The sequence below is a fragment of the Sorex araneus genome, chromosome 6, assembly GCF_027595985.1.
Source record: "Sorex araneus isolate mSorAra2 chromosome 6, mSorAra2.pri, whole genome shotgun sequence".
NCBI classification, from domain to species: domain Eukaryota; kingdom Metazoa; phylum Chordata; class Mammalia; order Eulipotyphla; family Soricidae; genus Sorex; species Sorex araneus.
In genome coordinates this window covers 138,439,933-138,454,450 of record NC_073307.1, presented here as the reverse complement: position 1 = coordinate 138,454,450, position 14,518 = coordinate 138,439,933, and the positions used below count along the sequence as shown (strand labels likewise).

The 14,518-nt window shown below is 38.8% G+C and overlaps 1 protein-coding gene across 3 annotated transcripts in view; it reads right to left on the bottom strand.

The window, feature by feature from the left end:
* Window positions 1–14,518, bottom strand: part of IFTAP (intraflagellar transport associated protein) — a 77,384-nt gene that overhangs the window by 49,797 nt on the left and 13,069 nt on the right. The window contains exons 1-3 of one of the 3 annotated variants that reach the window (XM_055143118.1): window positions 11,009–11,024; window positions 9,875–10,002; window positions 7,079–7,234 (exon numbers count right to left, since the gene is read on the bottom strand). In XM_055143118.1, the coding sequence (XP_054999093.1) occupies window positions 7,079–7,199 (121 nt within the window). In that variant the 5' untranslated portion in view covers window positions 7,200–7,234; window positions 9,875–10,002; window positions 11,009–11,024. Of the gene's footprint in view, window positions 1–7,078; window positions 7,235–9,874; window positions 10,003–11,008; window positions 11,025–14,518 lie in introns of those variants that run through there. The other 2 variants (XM_055143117.1, XM_055143116.1) reach the window with 2 other exon arrangements.

Sequence of the window (14,518 nt, the reverse complement as noted above, 5' to 3'; positions counted from 1 at the left end):
CCCTTCATTCCATCCTTTTTTCCTCCTTCAGCATTTCTATGTGATATTTAATATTACATAAAGTTGTGATAAAGAAGTCACATATGGATAGCCACCAAATTTATGATCAACAAAAAGCTATGAATTTTGTACTCTTCTCCCTCTATCCTTTTAGGCAATAACCAAAAAATTCTAAAAAGCTTTGAAATAACACTGGTTCTTTATTCCCTCCTCTTGGGATACCAAATTAATTAGGTGGGCTATTTTTTAAATTGCTTTCAGGACCAAATCCTCCTAGGATCCTTTCTACAACAAATTTCTGTTGAGGTTCATATCCCAATGGCTTGTGTCTTATGTTGAACTGAGTCTATCGCTGTGTGCTGGGTTATTTTCAAAGTACACACTTTACTGGTAGACTCACATTTGCAAAAGTGCTTCCTGGGGGGCCGGAGCCATAGCACAGTGTGTAGGGCATTTGCATTGCACGCGGCAGACCCGGGTTCAATCCCCAGCATCCCATATGGTCCCCCAAGCACTGCCAGGAGTAATTCCTGAGTACAAAGCCAGGAGTAACCCCTGTGCATTGCTGGGTGTGACCCAAAAAGAAAAAAAAAGTGCTTCTTGAGTTGCCTGTTTTTCTTAATATGGCTAACGGAAAAGCAGAAACAGAAAGACACTGCAAAAGGCCTATGAATCAAAACACCGGTCTATATTCTGTAGGGAATTAAATGTCTGATAACAACAGTGCAGAAAATGTGGTTGAAGTGCCACCTGGAAGCATAAAACTGGTCAGTTCGTTTCCAACTTCCTCTGGCAGGCAATCTGCCAGTTGCAAGGGTATCAAAACAATGTTTAGCCCGCTGGTGTCTATCTAAGACTCGACAGAAAACAACTGCAAAAGGCTATACGCAGCAAGGATTATTTTTTTGTTGCTGCTGTTTTCTTTTATGAGAGTAAGCTGTTTTTCTGCTCTGCTGAAATTCCTTTCCTGCTCTGAAATTGGTAAGAGGGCCAGCTGTTCTCTCTATTTTCCTCTGTGGTATTTTTTTCAAGCCGACTTTATATTCATTCTTCAGACTGGCAAAAGACTCTGTACTCTGGTGGAAGTTTAAAGATGTATTTCTAACGTTCAAATTCAAAATAGCTTTGGGGACCCAAAATGACATGTCAACTTTGGAAACGAGTTGTTTTATGTGCTGTGGCTGGTTTTGTCTTTAATTACCTTTTTTTGGGAAGCTGTCAAGTGTGAGGACTAATATTTGTGGCTGAACTGACAAGTCAAAATTTACCAGTCCACCAGTGGAAACCAAATCCCAGCCCGAGACTCTTAAGCTCTTGACAGAACATACTCTCAATAAGGAGAGAAAGAAAAGACGCCTGAAATGAGACCTGTGTAACTTCAAAGATGTCACACAGCTTCCGCCAATCTGTTGTCTCCAAGGCCTGAAACTTGGGATTCATCTTTGACTCTCTTCTCCTTTATTCTCACCAGCTGCTGTCACTCCCTCACTTAGAGTGTCTCATCAGCTCCCTTTTTTCTGCATTTCCTCCTCCACTGCCCTCTTCCCTACTGCCACAAACATTTCTTCCAAGCATCCTGGAATTCAGCTGCTTCTCACCACTGCCTCTTCTCTCTGCCTCTCAAAATCACTTGCAATGTGTTTATGTGCTGACATGTACATGTGTGGGTGCATGTGTGCACACATGCATATCTCTGTGTGTGTGTGTTGAATTCCACTGTGAGTCCCCCAAAGCTAAAATATGAAATGCACACTTGGGGATCATACTACATGCCTTTGTAGCACTGTCGTCCCGTTATTCATCGATTTGCTTGAGCGGGCACCAATAATGTCTCCATTGTGAGACTTGTTTGTTACTGTTTTTGGCATATCGAATACACCACGGGTAGCTTGCCAGGCTCTGTCGTGTGGGCGAGATACCTTTGGTAGCTTGCTGGGCTCTCCTAGAGGGATGGAGGAATCAAATCCAGGTCGGCCACGTGCAAGGCAAATGCCCTACCTGCTATGCTATCACTCCACTCCCTTGTAGACTCTTCTTTCCCAAGCCTAGGCACTAAATGTAGATGTCCTTTAGGGCCTGGAGGTGTTCAATGGTACAGCTCCTGCTTAAGGTGTGAGGCCACTAGTTACATCCCCTGGAACTACAGCACATGCCATGTGGGAAGAGAGAAGAACTTCCACAGAGATTCCTAATGGCACAACATTCTCCAGTGCACCAAAGTCAAGAGGGGCAAGCATGAAAACCAACTGTGTGACCACACAAGGTTAACAACAATAAAGGCAAGGGAAGGGAAGAGAAACTTTAACAGGTATGAAAGGAGAAGGAGGCTGAATTGACAGGATACTTTTTCCCAGACAGTTGAAGGAACAAGAAAATGCTACAAACATCAAGTATTGCAAGCAAAATGAGAAAAACATAAATAAAGTAGAAGTGAGACTATTTATAAAAACACAAAAACTTTGACAGAGTCACATCAAAGTCAATAACTATACCAGCAAATAGTACATTGGTATTATAAGATTATAGAAATAAGTAAAATCACTTGAGAAACTGGATCCTAGGAATTTTAAGATCAAAATGAGAGAAATCCTTATCTTAAAGTTAGCCACAAAAAAATCTGAATAAAGGTGTGTGTGTGTGTGTGTGTGTGTGTGTGTGTGTGTGTGTGTGTGTGAGAGAGAGAGAGAGAGAGAAAGAGAGAGAGAGAGAGAAGTGAATGGCTTAGCTACTATAACCTCCATCTACCTATTCTGGTTACTATACATAAAAGAACAGGAGCTAAAAAAAAAATTAAAATAAATTTAAAAAAATTTAAAAACTGAGTATCCTTTTCTTAGCCACTGCTCCTGAAATACATAATTTCTGTGCAATGGCAATAGGCACAGTAACTAACCACTTAAAAAGGTGGGAGCAAATGCTTCTCAAATTGGATCATGTGATAATACTGGATGGACGATTAAAAGAACCTATTTTTCTTTCCAGTACTGTGGCCATAACTCCAAACCTTATTAAAACAAGGCCAAACTCCATCTTGAAAACTAATTCTTCAGAAAATAGGAATACTGGGGCTGGTATCTCAAAGGGCTAGGGTGCATGTTTTGTGTGAGGGAAGCATGCATTCCGTCACTAGAACCGCTGAGCATGGCGCCCCAGACATATATGGTACACATAAATATATTATTTAAGTAGAAGCATGAGGCAAAAGAACCATCATGCAGAGATCCATTTTCATTTCTTTCAAATACAGCTCTGACTTGTGCTCTAATTAATGTCTTAGGACTCCAGGCATTTTTGGTTCAGTGATTATCACAGACACACCTCAGACAAACTCTTCAAGAGTTGATCACTGGATGGCCTTCACATGGGCTCGCTCACACCTGCTCTTCTCCCCACTAGGGTACTGAGACATAAAGTATAATTTCTTATTTGCTTACTTATGTCTCTCATTAGAGTGCCTGAGGAACACAAACTATATCTTAAGTAATTTTGAGTCCTGAGTGCCTAAAATAATACTTAGATCATCAGACAGAATTGTCAATGAATTCAGTAGCAGGTAATCAAATACAAGTATTCCCATCTTTCTTTTATAACCTACAAAATAGATGTATGACAAAAAAGGAGACTTTTTTTTTCTTTCAGACAGATATTCTGGAGAGTCTGATAAATTAATCATACAAAGAGACAGAAATACCAAAGATTGAATCCTAGTCTCTTATCTTTTTCCATAATGTCAAAGATATAGTGGCTTTACCTGTAGTGAATAAAATAAAAATTTGCATGCTAATTTTATAATATTAATCTTATAATTTTGTCTTACTCCTTTGAATGGATGAAACTGCTGAAAATTCAATTAACTCTTTGTTAAGAATTAACAAAATATATATCATTAAACAGTTTGGGAAAACACATTTATTATCTGGTAAGAACTCTGTTTCTTAAGCTGTTTTAAAAAACACATATCCTGCAAAACACAATCAACATAAATGTGCTGTATTATGCTATGATATTAACAGCTTCCAACTGTTTTCCAAGAATCTAAAGCAATAATGTGAATTTCTTTCAGCAAGGCTGTAGTTTAATTTTTTTCCAGGAAAGTATTTTTAATAGGATTACTGACCCTTTTAACACTCTTGGAAAGAAAATGAATCCCATAAGCATTCTGGCATATAACTATTATAAAAATAAATAGAACAGTCAATCAGTAGACACAGGAATGGACTTGAGAAACTAAAGTTAATAACAAACTGTATGTTAAGTGTGTATGATGATAACTACTTTGACAAAATTATTCCACTGCATATCAAAAAATAAAATAAAATAAAATGACCCCAAAATAAATGAAGAGATGCAAAGGGGAAAACTTTGAGGAAATAGCTTTATGTCTTCCTTAAAACAGAACCATCTTCACTGGATCAATTCTTCTGGCTATCACTCAATTTCGAGTCCTGTTTGGTATTAAAATGTCTTAGGGGTCTGAGTAGGGGGACTGCAAGGACGTTTACTGATTTAAGGCACATTTTTGCATTCGAAATTCTGTGCTTTAAGAGGACTGTTTTTCAGGTCATTAGTTTATAATGTGAAGTGGCGCCTAGGGATATTTTGAAAGGGGAAAAACCCAATGTGCTCAGAGATGCAGTTTATGTGACATGCGTCATCATTTATTTCAGCTCAATTTGGGGCCCAAAACCAAACTCAAAATGAAGTCATCACATCTGCAGCCGTTTCTTTCTCGGCATGCAATGACTGGACAGAAATCTGAAAACAGAGGCAAAGCCATACCCCCAAAACAAAAACATTATAACTTCCTGAAAGACTTAACGCCCTTGCAAGAAGTTCTTACCATTTCATAGCACCAAAATTAAATCAGTCTTGCAAAAAATTTCCAAAATACCTGTATTAATATCAAATAACCCACTAAAATGCCACTGGCATGCCAGAAGACAGTTAATTACTTCTAGCAGGTTTTTTTGTTTTGTTTTGTTTTGCTTTGCTTTGGGGCCACACTCGGCTGTGTTGGGGGATTACTCCTGGCTCCACACTCAGGAATCATCACTCCTGGCGGACTTGTGGACCATAGGTAATGCCAGGGACTGAACTCGGGTTGGCAAAATGCAAGGCAAGAACCATAGTCACCGTACTATCTCTCTGGCCCCAATTTCTGCCAATTTTGCATGTGTTCCCACATCTCTTCCTCTCCACTTCAAGATACCATGTTTGGGTTCTTAAAGTAGGAACTACATCACTGGCAAGCACCTATTTAAATTTTGTATAAAAAGTCCTATGCAAAAAGAAGACTTGATCATAATCAAGATTCTTTGTAATTCAAAATCCCTTTCGTATCAATGAAACAAAAATCTGCACTTTAATTTAAGTGAAAACAAAAGTTGTTGGTATTCCATCTTGCACAGTGGAAAAAATAGATAAGAAGCAATTTTCCTTTCTTCATTATGGACACCTTCTTTCTCTCTGGTCAAGACATGAGACATGTCTTAAGAGGGAGGTACTCCCAGAGTTTCTTTACCTCTGGGATTATGTAACTCTGTTCTCAGCCTTGGGATCACTTTAAACTCACCAGACATTCTTTTCTAAATAATAAGATTCCTAGACGCCAGCTATGATTTAGAGTGGGCGCCAATATCAGTATTCTCAAGAGTGCCAAAAGATAGAAACCAAAGGGACAATGACCCCAAAAGGAACAAGTCTTCGAGCAAGCCAAAGGCAATCTGAAGCGGGATCAAATAAAGATGACAAACTCAAATGCCTACTGGAGCCACTTATATGAATGAAGCAGGCAATTTATATGCAATTTTTCAGAATGCATGAGCACCAGAGAGGGTGACAAACTCACAAGGTTTGTTTAGCTTCTGAAGTTCTAGCAGAAACTGACAGAGAAATGATAGTTTCTCCCTTACTCAACACACACACACACACACACACACACACACACACACACACACACACACACACATATGCGCATGCAAGCTTTTTTGTTTGTTTCTTGGTTCACACCCGGCAATGCACAGGGGTATCTCCTGGCTCATGCACTCAGGAATTACTCCTATTACTCCTGGCAGTGCTCGGGGGACCATATAGGATGCTGGGAATCAAACCCACATTGGCTGAGTAAAAGACAAATGCTCTATCTGCTGTGTTATCACTCCAGTCCCCACACTCAAGCTTTTAAATGGTGACTCTATTAAACAATACTAACACTCTGTGAGGTAAACATACTACAGGGGTTTGGTCTTTCACCTTGAGTTTCTCATTTCTAGTCTAAAGGGTAGAAACTAGCATCACTATCACTACAACACAACCAAGCATTCAGTATATAAGCCCTCATGACAAATGCTCACATTGATTACCTCAATTAACTTCCATCAACCTTTGAATTATAGGCCTCTATTCTCCCTTTATTTCTGCTTTATTCAGTAAACCCACCACCATCACCAAGGACTCTGAGGTGGTGGAGGCAAATGCCAGGATCCAAATGTAGACAGTGTCTGCCACAGCCTACAGCATATTGTATTTTTTTCAATTTTTAAATATGCTTTAACAATCCCCACTGGTAACACCTATGTGTTCAAAATTGAGCGATGAGAAAATACTAAATGATTTCTCAGGTCCTTCCTATTCTCAGGTTCAGTGACTTTGATTCCAGACTAAAACTCTTGGTTGTATTAAGATATGGGTATTTATATGTATCTGTTGCAAGCTGCCTGGGTGATAATTACTTGGTAAAAAAAAAAATGGAGTGACTGTTTATTAATTAGCCTGTCTGGAAAGACATCAAAGATAGGTATGATTATAATAAAATTCTTCTGAACTTCAAATGCCATAGAAGATCCAATTCTCCATTTCACCCTTGTTTGATTGTTGTTGTTGTTGTTGTTGTTGTTGTTGTTGTTGTTTTCTGGGTCACCCTTAGTAATGTTGACACATCATTCTTGGCAAGATGCTCTGAACCTATCCCAGCAGTGATACCTATTCCCAGGGGACCATGTGGTACTGGGGATTAAACCCCAGGACCTGTCATGTGCTCCAGCCCTTTGAGCTGTCTCCCCAGCTCCATCCATTTTACCTTTTGAAAGATGAGTGAAAGTGCTCAGGAATTCTTCATAGGTTTGCTCGTGACAACTAACAAACTTATCGAGAACATCTTCAACTGATCGATCTTCAGCCATGATCTCCAATGCTGACATCTAGGCAGCCATTTCTATTCACAAGGCCACTTTACCTAAGAGACAAAGGAAAGTATAAGCTGGAGAGTGAAATAAGACACCAGCATCAGTGAAAATACTCCAGGTAGGAGTTAAACTCAAGAAAGCGTTACAGTCTCCAAAAGGACAAATCAAAACAGTAGAGCAATAAACTCTGCATTAAGACACGAGAATTTTACCCAAATTTTGAATGCTAAATTTCTTAACCACAACTGAATTTTGCTTCAGCTTCCCCGTGTCCATCTTCTTAACTCACTGGAGTATTATCACAAAACTGCAGAAGTAGAGAGACAAGTCTTTCGAGTGAGGTGCCCTTCACAGAATATGTCAACCTCTCACCCATCCAATGACAAAAACAATTTTTTTAAGTTTTGGTGAATAAAGAGCCATCCTCTACAAAGTTATTGACAGATGTACCTTAAGCATATAATATCCCAACCCAATGTCACCACCAGTGTACAAAAATATTAGCCAACATTTATTAGCTATTTATTTAGAACTCATAATATACAAGTGCTATTCCAAGAACTTTCCTAGTGGTTTGTTTTTGTTTTGTTTGGGGGGGGGGTTGTTTTGTTTTGTTTTGCTTTTTTCTCTTTGCAGCATCAGGGATCAAACTAGGCCATCACACATCATATCACTTGTAAGGCACGTCTCTAAGTCACATCCCCGGCTCCTGTTCTCGGCACTTAAGTGGTAACTTCATAACAATGTAAGCAGGGTTAGGGATATTGCTCAGTGGCAGAGCACTTGCCTTTCCTGTATGAAACCTGAGGTTCAATCCCCAGAACCCCCCAGCACCCACCAGAAGTCCTAAGAACCCTTGCCTAGATAACAGCCAGTGGGTTAAAAGTGCCAGTCCCAGGGCCTGTGACCTTAATCACTTCCGCAAGCTGAAGCCTCTACATTGTGTGATAACCATTTGCTCACCCTTGTGCTGTTGCCCTAGTGCTGCCTAACCGTGGACTTGTCTGAGCAACAATACAGCCACCCACTGAGAACTCTGAACATTCCAAAGAATCTCCAGGGAAGCTCCATTAAAGATTCCCTCCAAAACTGGGCCTACATGTCTCTCCCGGTACACTGGTCCAACTACCTCTGAACCCCGCGGGATGGTACAAAATCATTTCAGTCCAACATGTACCTGACATCCTTTCAAATGCTTGGAAAGGTCTATGCTGTCCTTTCTCAGTCTTCTCATTTCATTCACTGAAACAAAATTTCATTTTCAAAACCCCGCATAGAATTTGTTTCTCTCTGAAGGGTTTAGTCATCCATGACCCATGTGCCCTAGGAAGAGCTTATTAGAATGGCTCTTCCCGCCTTGCTTTAGGAATAGTTGTGTTCATTTCTGTGCTATTAGACCTGGCTCCCATTAAGGGCAAGATCGACGTCTTTCCAATCGCTTTATCCCAGATGCTTAATAGCTTAAGTTATGGCATTGGGTAGCAGTCAATCAATACTAATAAAGCATTCCCGATTTGAACAGGTACTTTAGTCAAGTATTGCTAAAAGTTGGCAAAACACACAACTACAACTGCCCAATCACTTCACCTGTGACCTTATATGACATAACTTCAAGTACTTTCACCTCCTGATCAATCTCCCTGAAAATGTCTTCACACTAACCATATTGCATCCCTTTAAAATAAGCCAGGTAGAAATCAGGACAAGATTTCAAATATGATCTAGACATAATGAGATCTAAGTTCCTCATTCTTCTGCACTCTTATTCAATAGCTGAAGATCCCATTCTTATTGCTGGTGGCCCCTTCATATTGACAGTTGACACTGTCAGCCTAAGATATAATATGCAAATCCTTGGCACAGTTTGAACATTTTTGCTTGTAATATTCCATTCACTCTGTATGAAATCTCATTCTTGCTTAGCTTAGAATTAACTGACTACAGAAAGCTGAAGAGCTGAAGAATAATTACTAAAGTCTTCCATAAACTACTGGAGAATAATATGAGGCATTTTTCAATACTGCATTGCTGGAAGAGAACGTACTTCATTTCTTCCATTTTTGTGACTCAAAATAAAAATCTACCCATTCCTGAACTTTATTTGGTACTTGAAAAGTCTTTTAGAAAAACAAAATGCTTCTATAAGATACCCAACCTCATTTAACAATAATATCTGTTCTCAATTAACATGAAGGTATTTAATAGTTTTTATTTATTCTTTTTAATGAGACTATTTCTCAGAGGGAATGCTTGCTTTTTTTTCTTTTGGACTTGCTCTTACAGTATTTTACCAGACTCACTGAGATTTTGTGTGAGATACATAGCATTTACACCAATTGCCTTTCTACATACACTCCCAAAACACTCCAAACACTTCCAACCCCAAAGGCTTTAAATAAGGAATCATGGCGGGGAAGAGAGATAGTGAAACTGATAGGGCATTTGCCTTGTGCCCGGGGTTCAATCCCCAGCATCACATATAGTTCTCTGAGTCTGCCAGGAGTGATCCCTGAGCACAGATCCAGGAGTAGGCCCTCGGTACAGGCAGGTGTGGCCCCAAAACAAACAGAAACGAAACATTAGCAATGATGATGGTGATAGCGGTGAATCAGACTTAGTATTTTGTCCTTTGCCTACACAAAGAGGTACATGGGGAGGGACCTCTCTTGACTTTATGGCGTTGACATTACCTCAAGATAAACCTCATGTGTTACAACTCCAGGTAAAACATGGTGGCGTGGGAGGAGACCAGCTGAAAATAAAAAGCGTAGCTGTGCACAAACTCAAAATAAAAGAATCTGTTTCAAGCTCTTCATACCTAAAAATCAGATACAGGAAAAGCCATCAGTTACAGCTTATGCAAATTTACCTGCAACACCGCCAGCCTTCAGCAATCCAAAATTTAATGAATTATGCCTGCAGTTGATAGATAATGATGATAAAAGCACTCAAAGGTGGTTATTATTTTTGAGCATAGGATATGTGCTTAGGAAAATTAGAAAAACGTCAATCTGCTTTTCAGAATTGGACCCCACAAAATTCCAACACTACATTATGTCAGGGTCTTCCTCAAACCATCCAGGTCATCTACCTCAGCAAGCAAACACCCAACTGAAATAGCCAGTTTGAGTTTTTATATTTCTGCGAATGACTTCTGAAAGATTCTTTAAGAGTGATAATAAACATTTCTTAAAACTTCTTTTTCCAATTCTCATATTGATTTGTTTTGAGGATCTAGACTCTACGCTTCTCACCTTTTACTAAAGAAAAGTAATTAACAGACTGTTCAAAGCACAAACTCAAAATTCTTCAAGGCTTTCATATTGTGTGATTATCCCAGTATGAAGAGGCTATGGAACTTAACTGATTTGGGGGGACAAGGGGGTGGGGGGTGGGGGTGGGGGAAACTGCTGGAAATTCCAGTTTCACCAATTATCATTATCCAAAGATTTTAACAAATGTTCACCTCCAAAGTTGGAAGTTTTCTTATCTATAAAACTAAAATGACCTAATGTTAAAAGTCCCCAGGGACTGACAGCCCATATAATCATTAATCATAATCATTTCCAGTCCAGTGGTTTATGCAAATCCTAGTGGTTTTCTAGTAGGAAGCATAATCTTCAGTGACCATTCATCTACTGTGCTTTATCAAAAAGTACTTTTCTTTAAAAAAATTTTTTTTGAGAGACTAGATAATGGATTTCTTTGTGTTTCACTTGGTTTGTCTGTTTTAAGTTTAGCACTCTACACAAAAGACCCAGAAAAAAAAATGTGATAAAAAGTAAATATGTATAATTATCTACTGGTAAATCAGCAACACTTACACAATTAAATCCTCCAGAAGCGAAGGAAAATGCTATGTTCTGCTTAACACAATCAAAAGAAAAGCATGGGCTTGGGCTTGGTTAAGAACAGGGTTCTCTTCTACAAGAAGAAAACATCCAACCCCATCAAAAAATGGGGCGAAGAAATGAACAGAAACTTTACCAAGGAAGAAATACGAATGGCCAAAAGGCACATGAAAAAGTGCTCTGCATCACTAATCATCAGAGAGATGCAGATCAAAACAACTTTGAGATACCACCTCACACCACAGAGACTAGCACACATCCAAAAGAACAAAAGCAACCGCTGTTGGAGAGGATGTGGGGAGAAAGGGACCCTTCTTCACTGCTGGTGGGAATGCCGACTGGTTCAGCCCTTCTGGAAAACAATTTGGACGACTCTCAAAAAATTAGATATTGAATTCCCATTTGACCCAGCAATACCACTGCTGGGAATATATCCCAGAGAGGCAAAAAAGTACAATCGAAACAACATCTGCACATGTATGTTCATCGCAGCACTGTTTACAATAGCCAGAATCTGGAAAAAACCCGACTGCCCCAGAACGGATGACTGGTTGAGGAAACTTTGGTACATCTATACAATGGAATACTATGCAGCTGTTAGAAAAAAGGAGGTCAAGAATTTTGTAGTCAAGTGGATGGGCATGAAAAGTTTCATGCTGAGTGAAATGAGTCAGAAAGAGAGAGACAGACATAGAAAGATTGCACTCATCTATGGTATATAGAATAACAGAGTGGGAGACTAACACCCAAGAACTGTAGAAATAAGTACCAGGAGGTTGACTCCATGGCTTCGAGGCTGGCCTCACGTTCCGGGGAAAGGTCAACTCAGAGAAGCGATCACCAACTACATTGTAGTCGAAGGCCATGTGGGGGAAGGGAGTTGCGGGCTGAATGAGGGCTAGAGACTGAGCACAGCGGCCACTCAACACCTTTATTGCAAACCACAACAGCTAATTAGAGAGAGAAAACAGAAGGGAATGCCTTGCCACAGTGGCAGGGTGGGGTGGGGGGGAGATGGGATTGGGGAGGGTGGGAGGGACACTGGGTTTACGGGTGGTGGAGAATGGGCACTGGTGAAGGGATGGGTTCCCAAACTTTGTATGAGGGAAGTATAAGCACAAAAGTGTATAAATCTGTAACTGTACCCTCACGGTGATTCTCTAATTAAAAATAAATAAATTAAAAAAAAAAAAAGAAATTTCAACAGATTCCACAAAATTCAAGATATTATTGTAAGTTCATATGACATTGTTAAACTGGATAACCTAGAGGAAATGGAAAGTTTTTTAAAATCATGTAAAGTCTCAAAACTGAGGAGGAAGTATAAAACCTCAACAGTCAATCATAAGCAAGAAAATTTGTAGTAATCGAGAATTTCACCAAGAACAAAACCCTACTTCTAAAACAGACTCAATAAAACTGAAAACATGAAAAAAAAAAAAAAAAAGAACAGGGTTCTCCTTTTACCAAGTCTCTGAAAGAGAGTGAGAGGAACAATTAAGTGCCAGGATCCTCTACAAAATTCTCTGTCAATAAATTAACAACACTAAAGCCAGTCAGCGTTGTGAGATCACTAAAAGGATATGAGTATAAAATATAGTATCACCACTGATTTACAGCATCTCTGATGTTTACCTATAGGTTCTTGCTAAAAGCCACTTACTAACACAAATGCAACTTTAAGAGGCAAGAGTGGTAAACCTTGAAATACTAGTCTCTTCTCAAAGTACATAATGAGCTCTTTAATTCTGTATTGTATAGCTGTAATGTATACTCGTAGAGTTGTACATCTGTCAAAAAAAGAAAATTTTTGACACTTGAAAATAATAAACAACACATTTTTATCACACTTGATAGCCTGTGTGGAAGCTATCAATGTCAACTGGCTCAAATTTTCATAGTTCTGCTCAATAAGAATCTCCCACTGTGCTGAGAGGTAAGAGTGAACATGATCAAAATAATACCTTGCCTAAGGAAATAAAACCATCAACCTTAGTTCTTCACAGGATGAGTCTTTTTTTATATTTAGGAAAATGGACAAATCTGAAAAAATCAAATTATGTTATAAGTGTATAGATTTATTTATAAGTCAGAAGAGAAATGGTATGAACTGATTCCTTTTTCCTTCACTGAACTATAAAAAGTTTACATCTTTTTTTTAATGTCTCTTAGATCTTCAAAAAAAATTCCAATGACAGAAATTATCAGAGTTGAGAGAAATGTCAAGGTCATCTAGTCAAAACAAAGAGAATCATTAAACAAAAAAAATTAGGTAAGATTTTTGCCAACTAATGTCTCTATTGCTGAACAGTATTTTCTGGTTCTCTATCTCACACACAGTAATTAGATGTTCCTGATTATGAATTTCAAGACATACACAATGTCAGCTGAAGTAAAGAAAAAAGCATCATTTTTAATTTTCCTGGATGAATGAATCCAAATCTCTACCTATATCCTGTATCCACTGACATAGAAAACTTGGGTGCAAAGTAGATATTATAAAGCACTGTAGCACTGTTGTCCCGTTGTTCATCGATTTGCTCAAGCAGGCACCAGTAATGTCTCCATTGTGAGACCTCTTGTTACTGTTTTTGGCATATTGAATACGTCAGGGGTAGCTTGCCAGGCTCTGCCATGCGGGCGGGATACTCTCGGTAGCTTGCCGGGCTCTCCAAGAGGGACGGAGGAATCGAACCCGGATCAGCTGTGTGCACTTAGAGAAAGTACTCATATATCACATATGCAACAAACTCCACATTAAAGAGAAGTAAAATTTAAAATAAATAAATTACATGCACAACACACTTCAACAAAGGATTTCTAAATGGTAGTCCATATGAAAATATATTTTATATCATTAGTCATTGAAGAAATGTAAAATTAAAATCACAATGAGATACTAACTCCCAGTCTGTCAAGAATGCAGTGCTTAGTATAGATAAGTCATACACTGCTGTCAACCAGGTAAATGATTTAGCTCTTAAATTCTTTTGAAAACAAAAAATGGACCTACAAACTAACAACCTCACTCATAGACATTTATATCAGAAAAATAAACGTCTTCCCAAATAATAACTTGTATTGGAATATTTATAGCAGCTTTACTCATAATAATCAAATCCTACGAACTATTCAGTGTCCTCTAAATAATGTATGGATAAACTGGAGCATTCATATCATGAAATATTAGTCTATAATAAAAAGAAACAAACTATTAATTTATATAATTTTTACAATATCATGGCTGAATCTCAAAAAGTTACACTGAGTGAAAAAAGCCAAGTTTAAAAAATGACCTAAGGAGCTGAGGAATAGCACAGCGGGCAGGGCGTTTGCCTTGCACGCAGTCATCCCGGGTTTGATTCCCAGGATCCCATGTGGTCCCCTGCGCACTGCCAGAAGTGATTCCTGAGTGCAGAGCCAGGAGTAACTCCTAAGCATCTCTGGGTGTGACACAAAAAGAAAAAACAAATGACACAAACA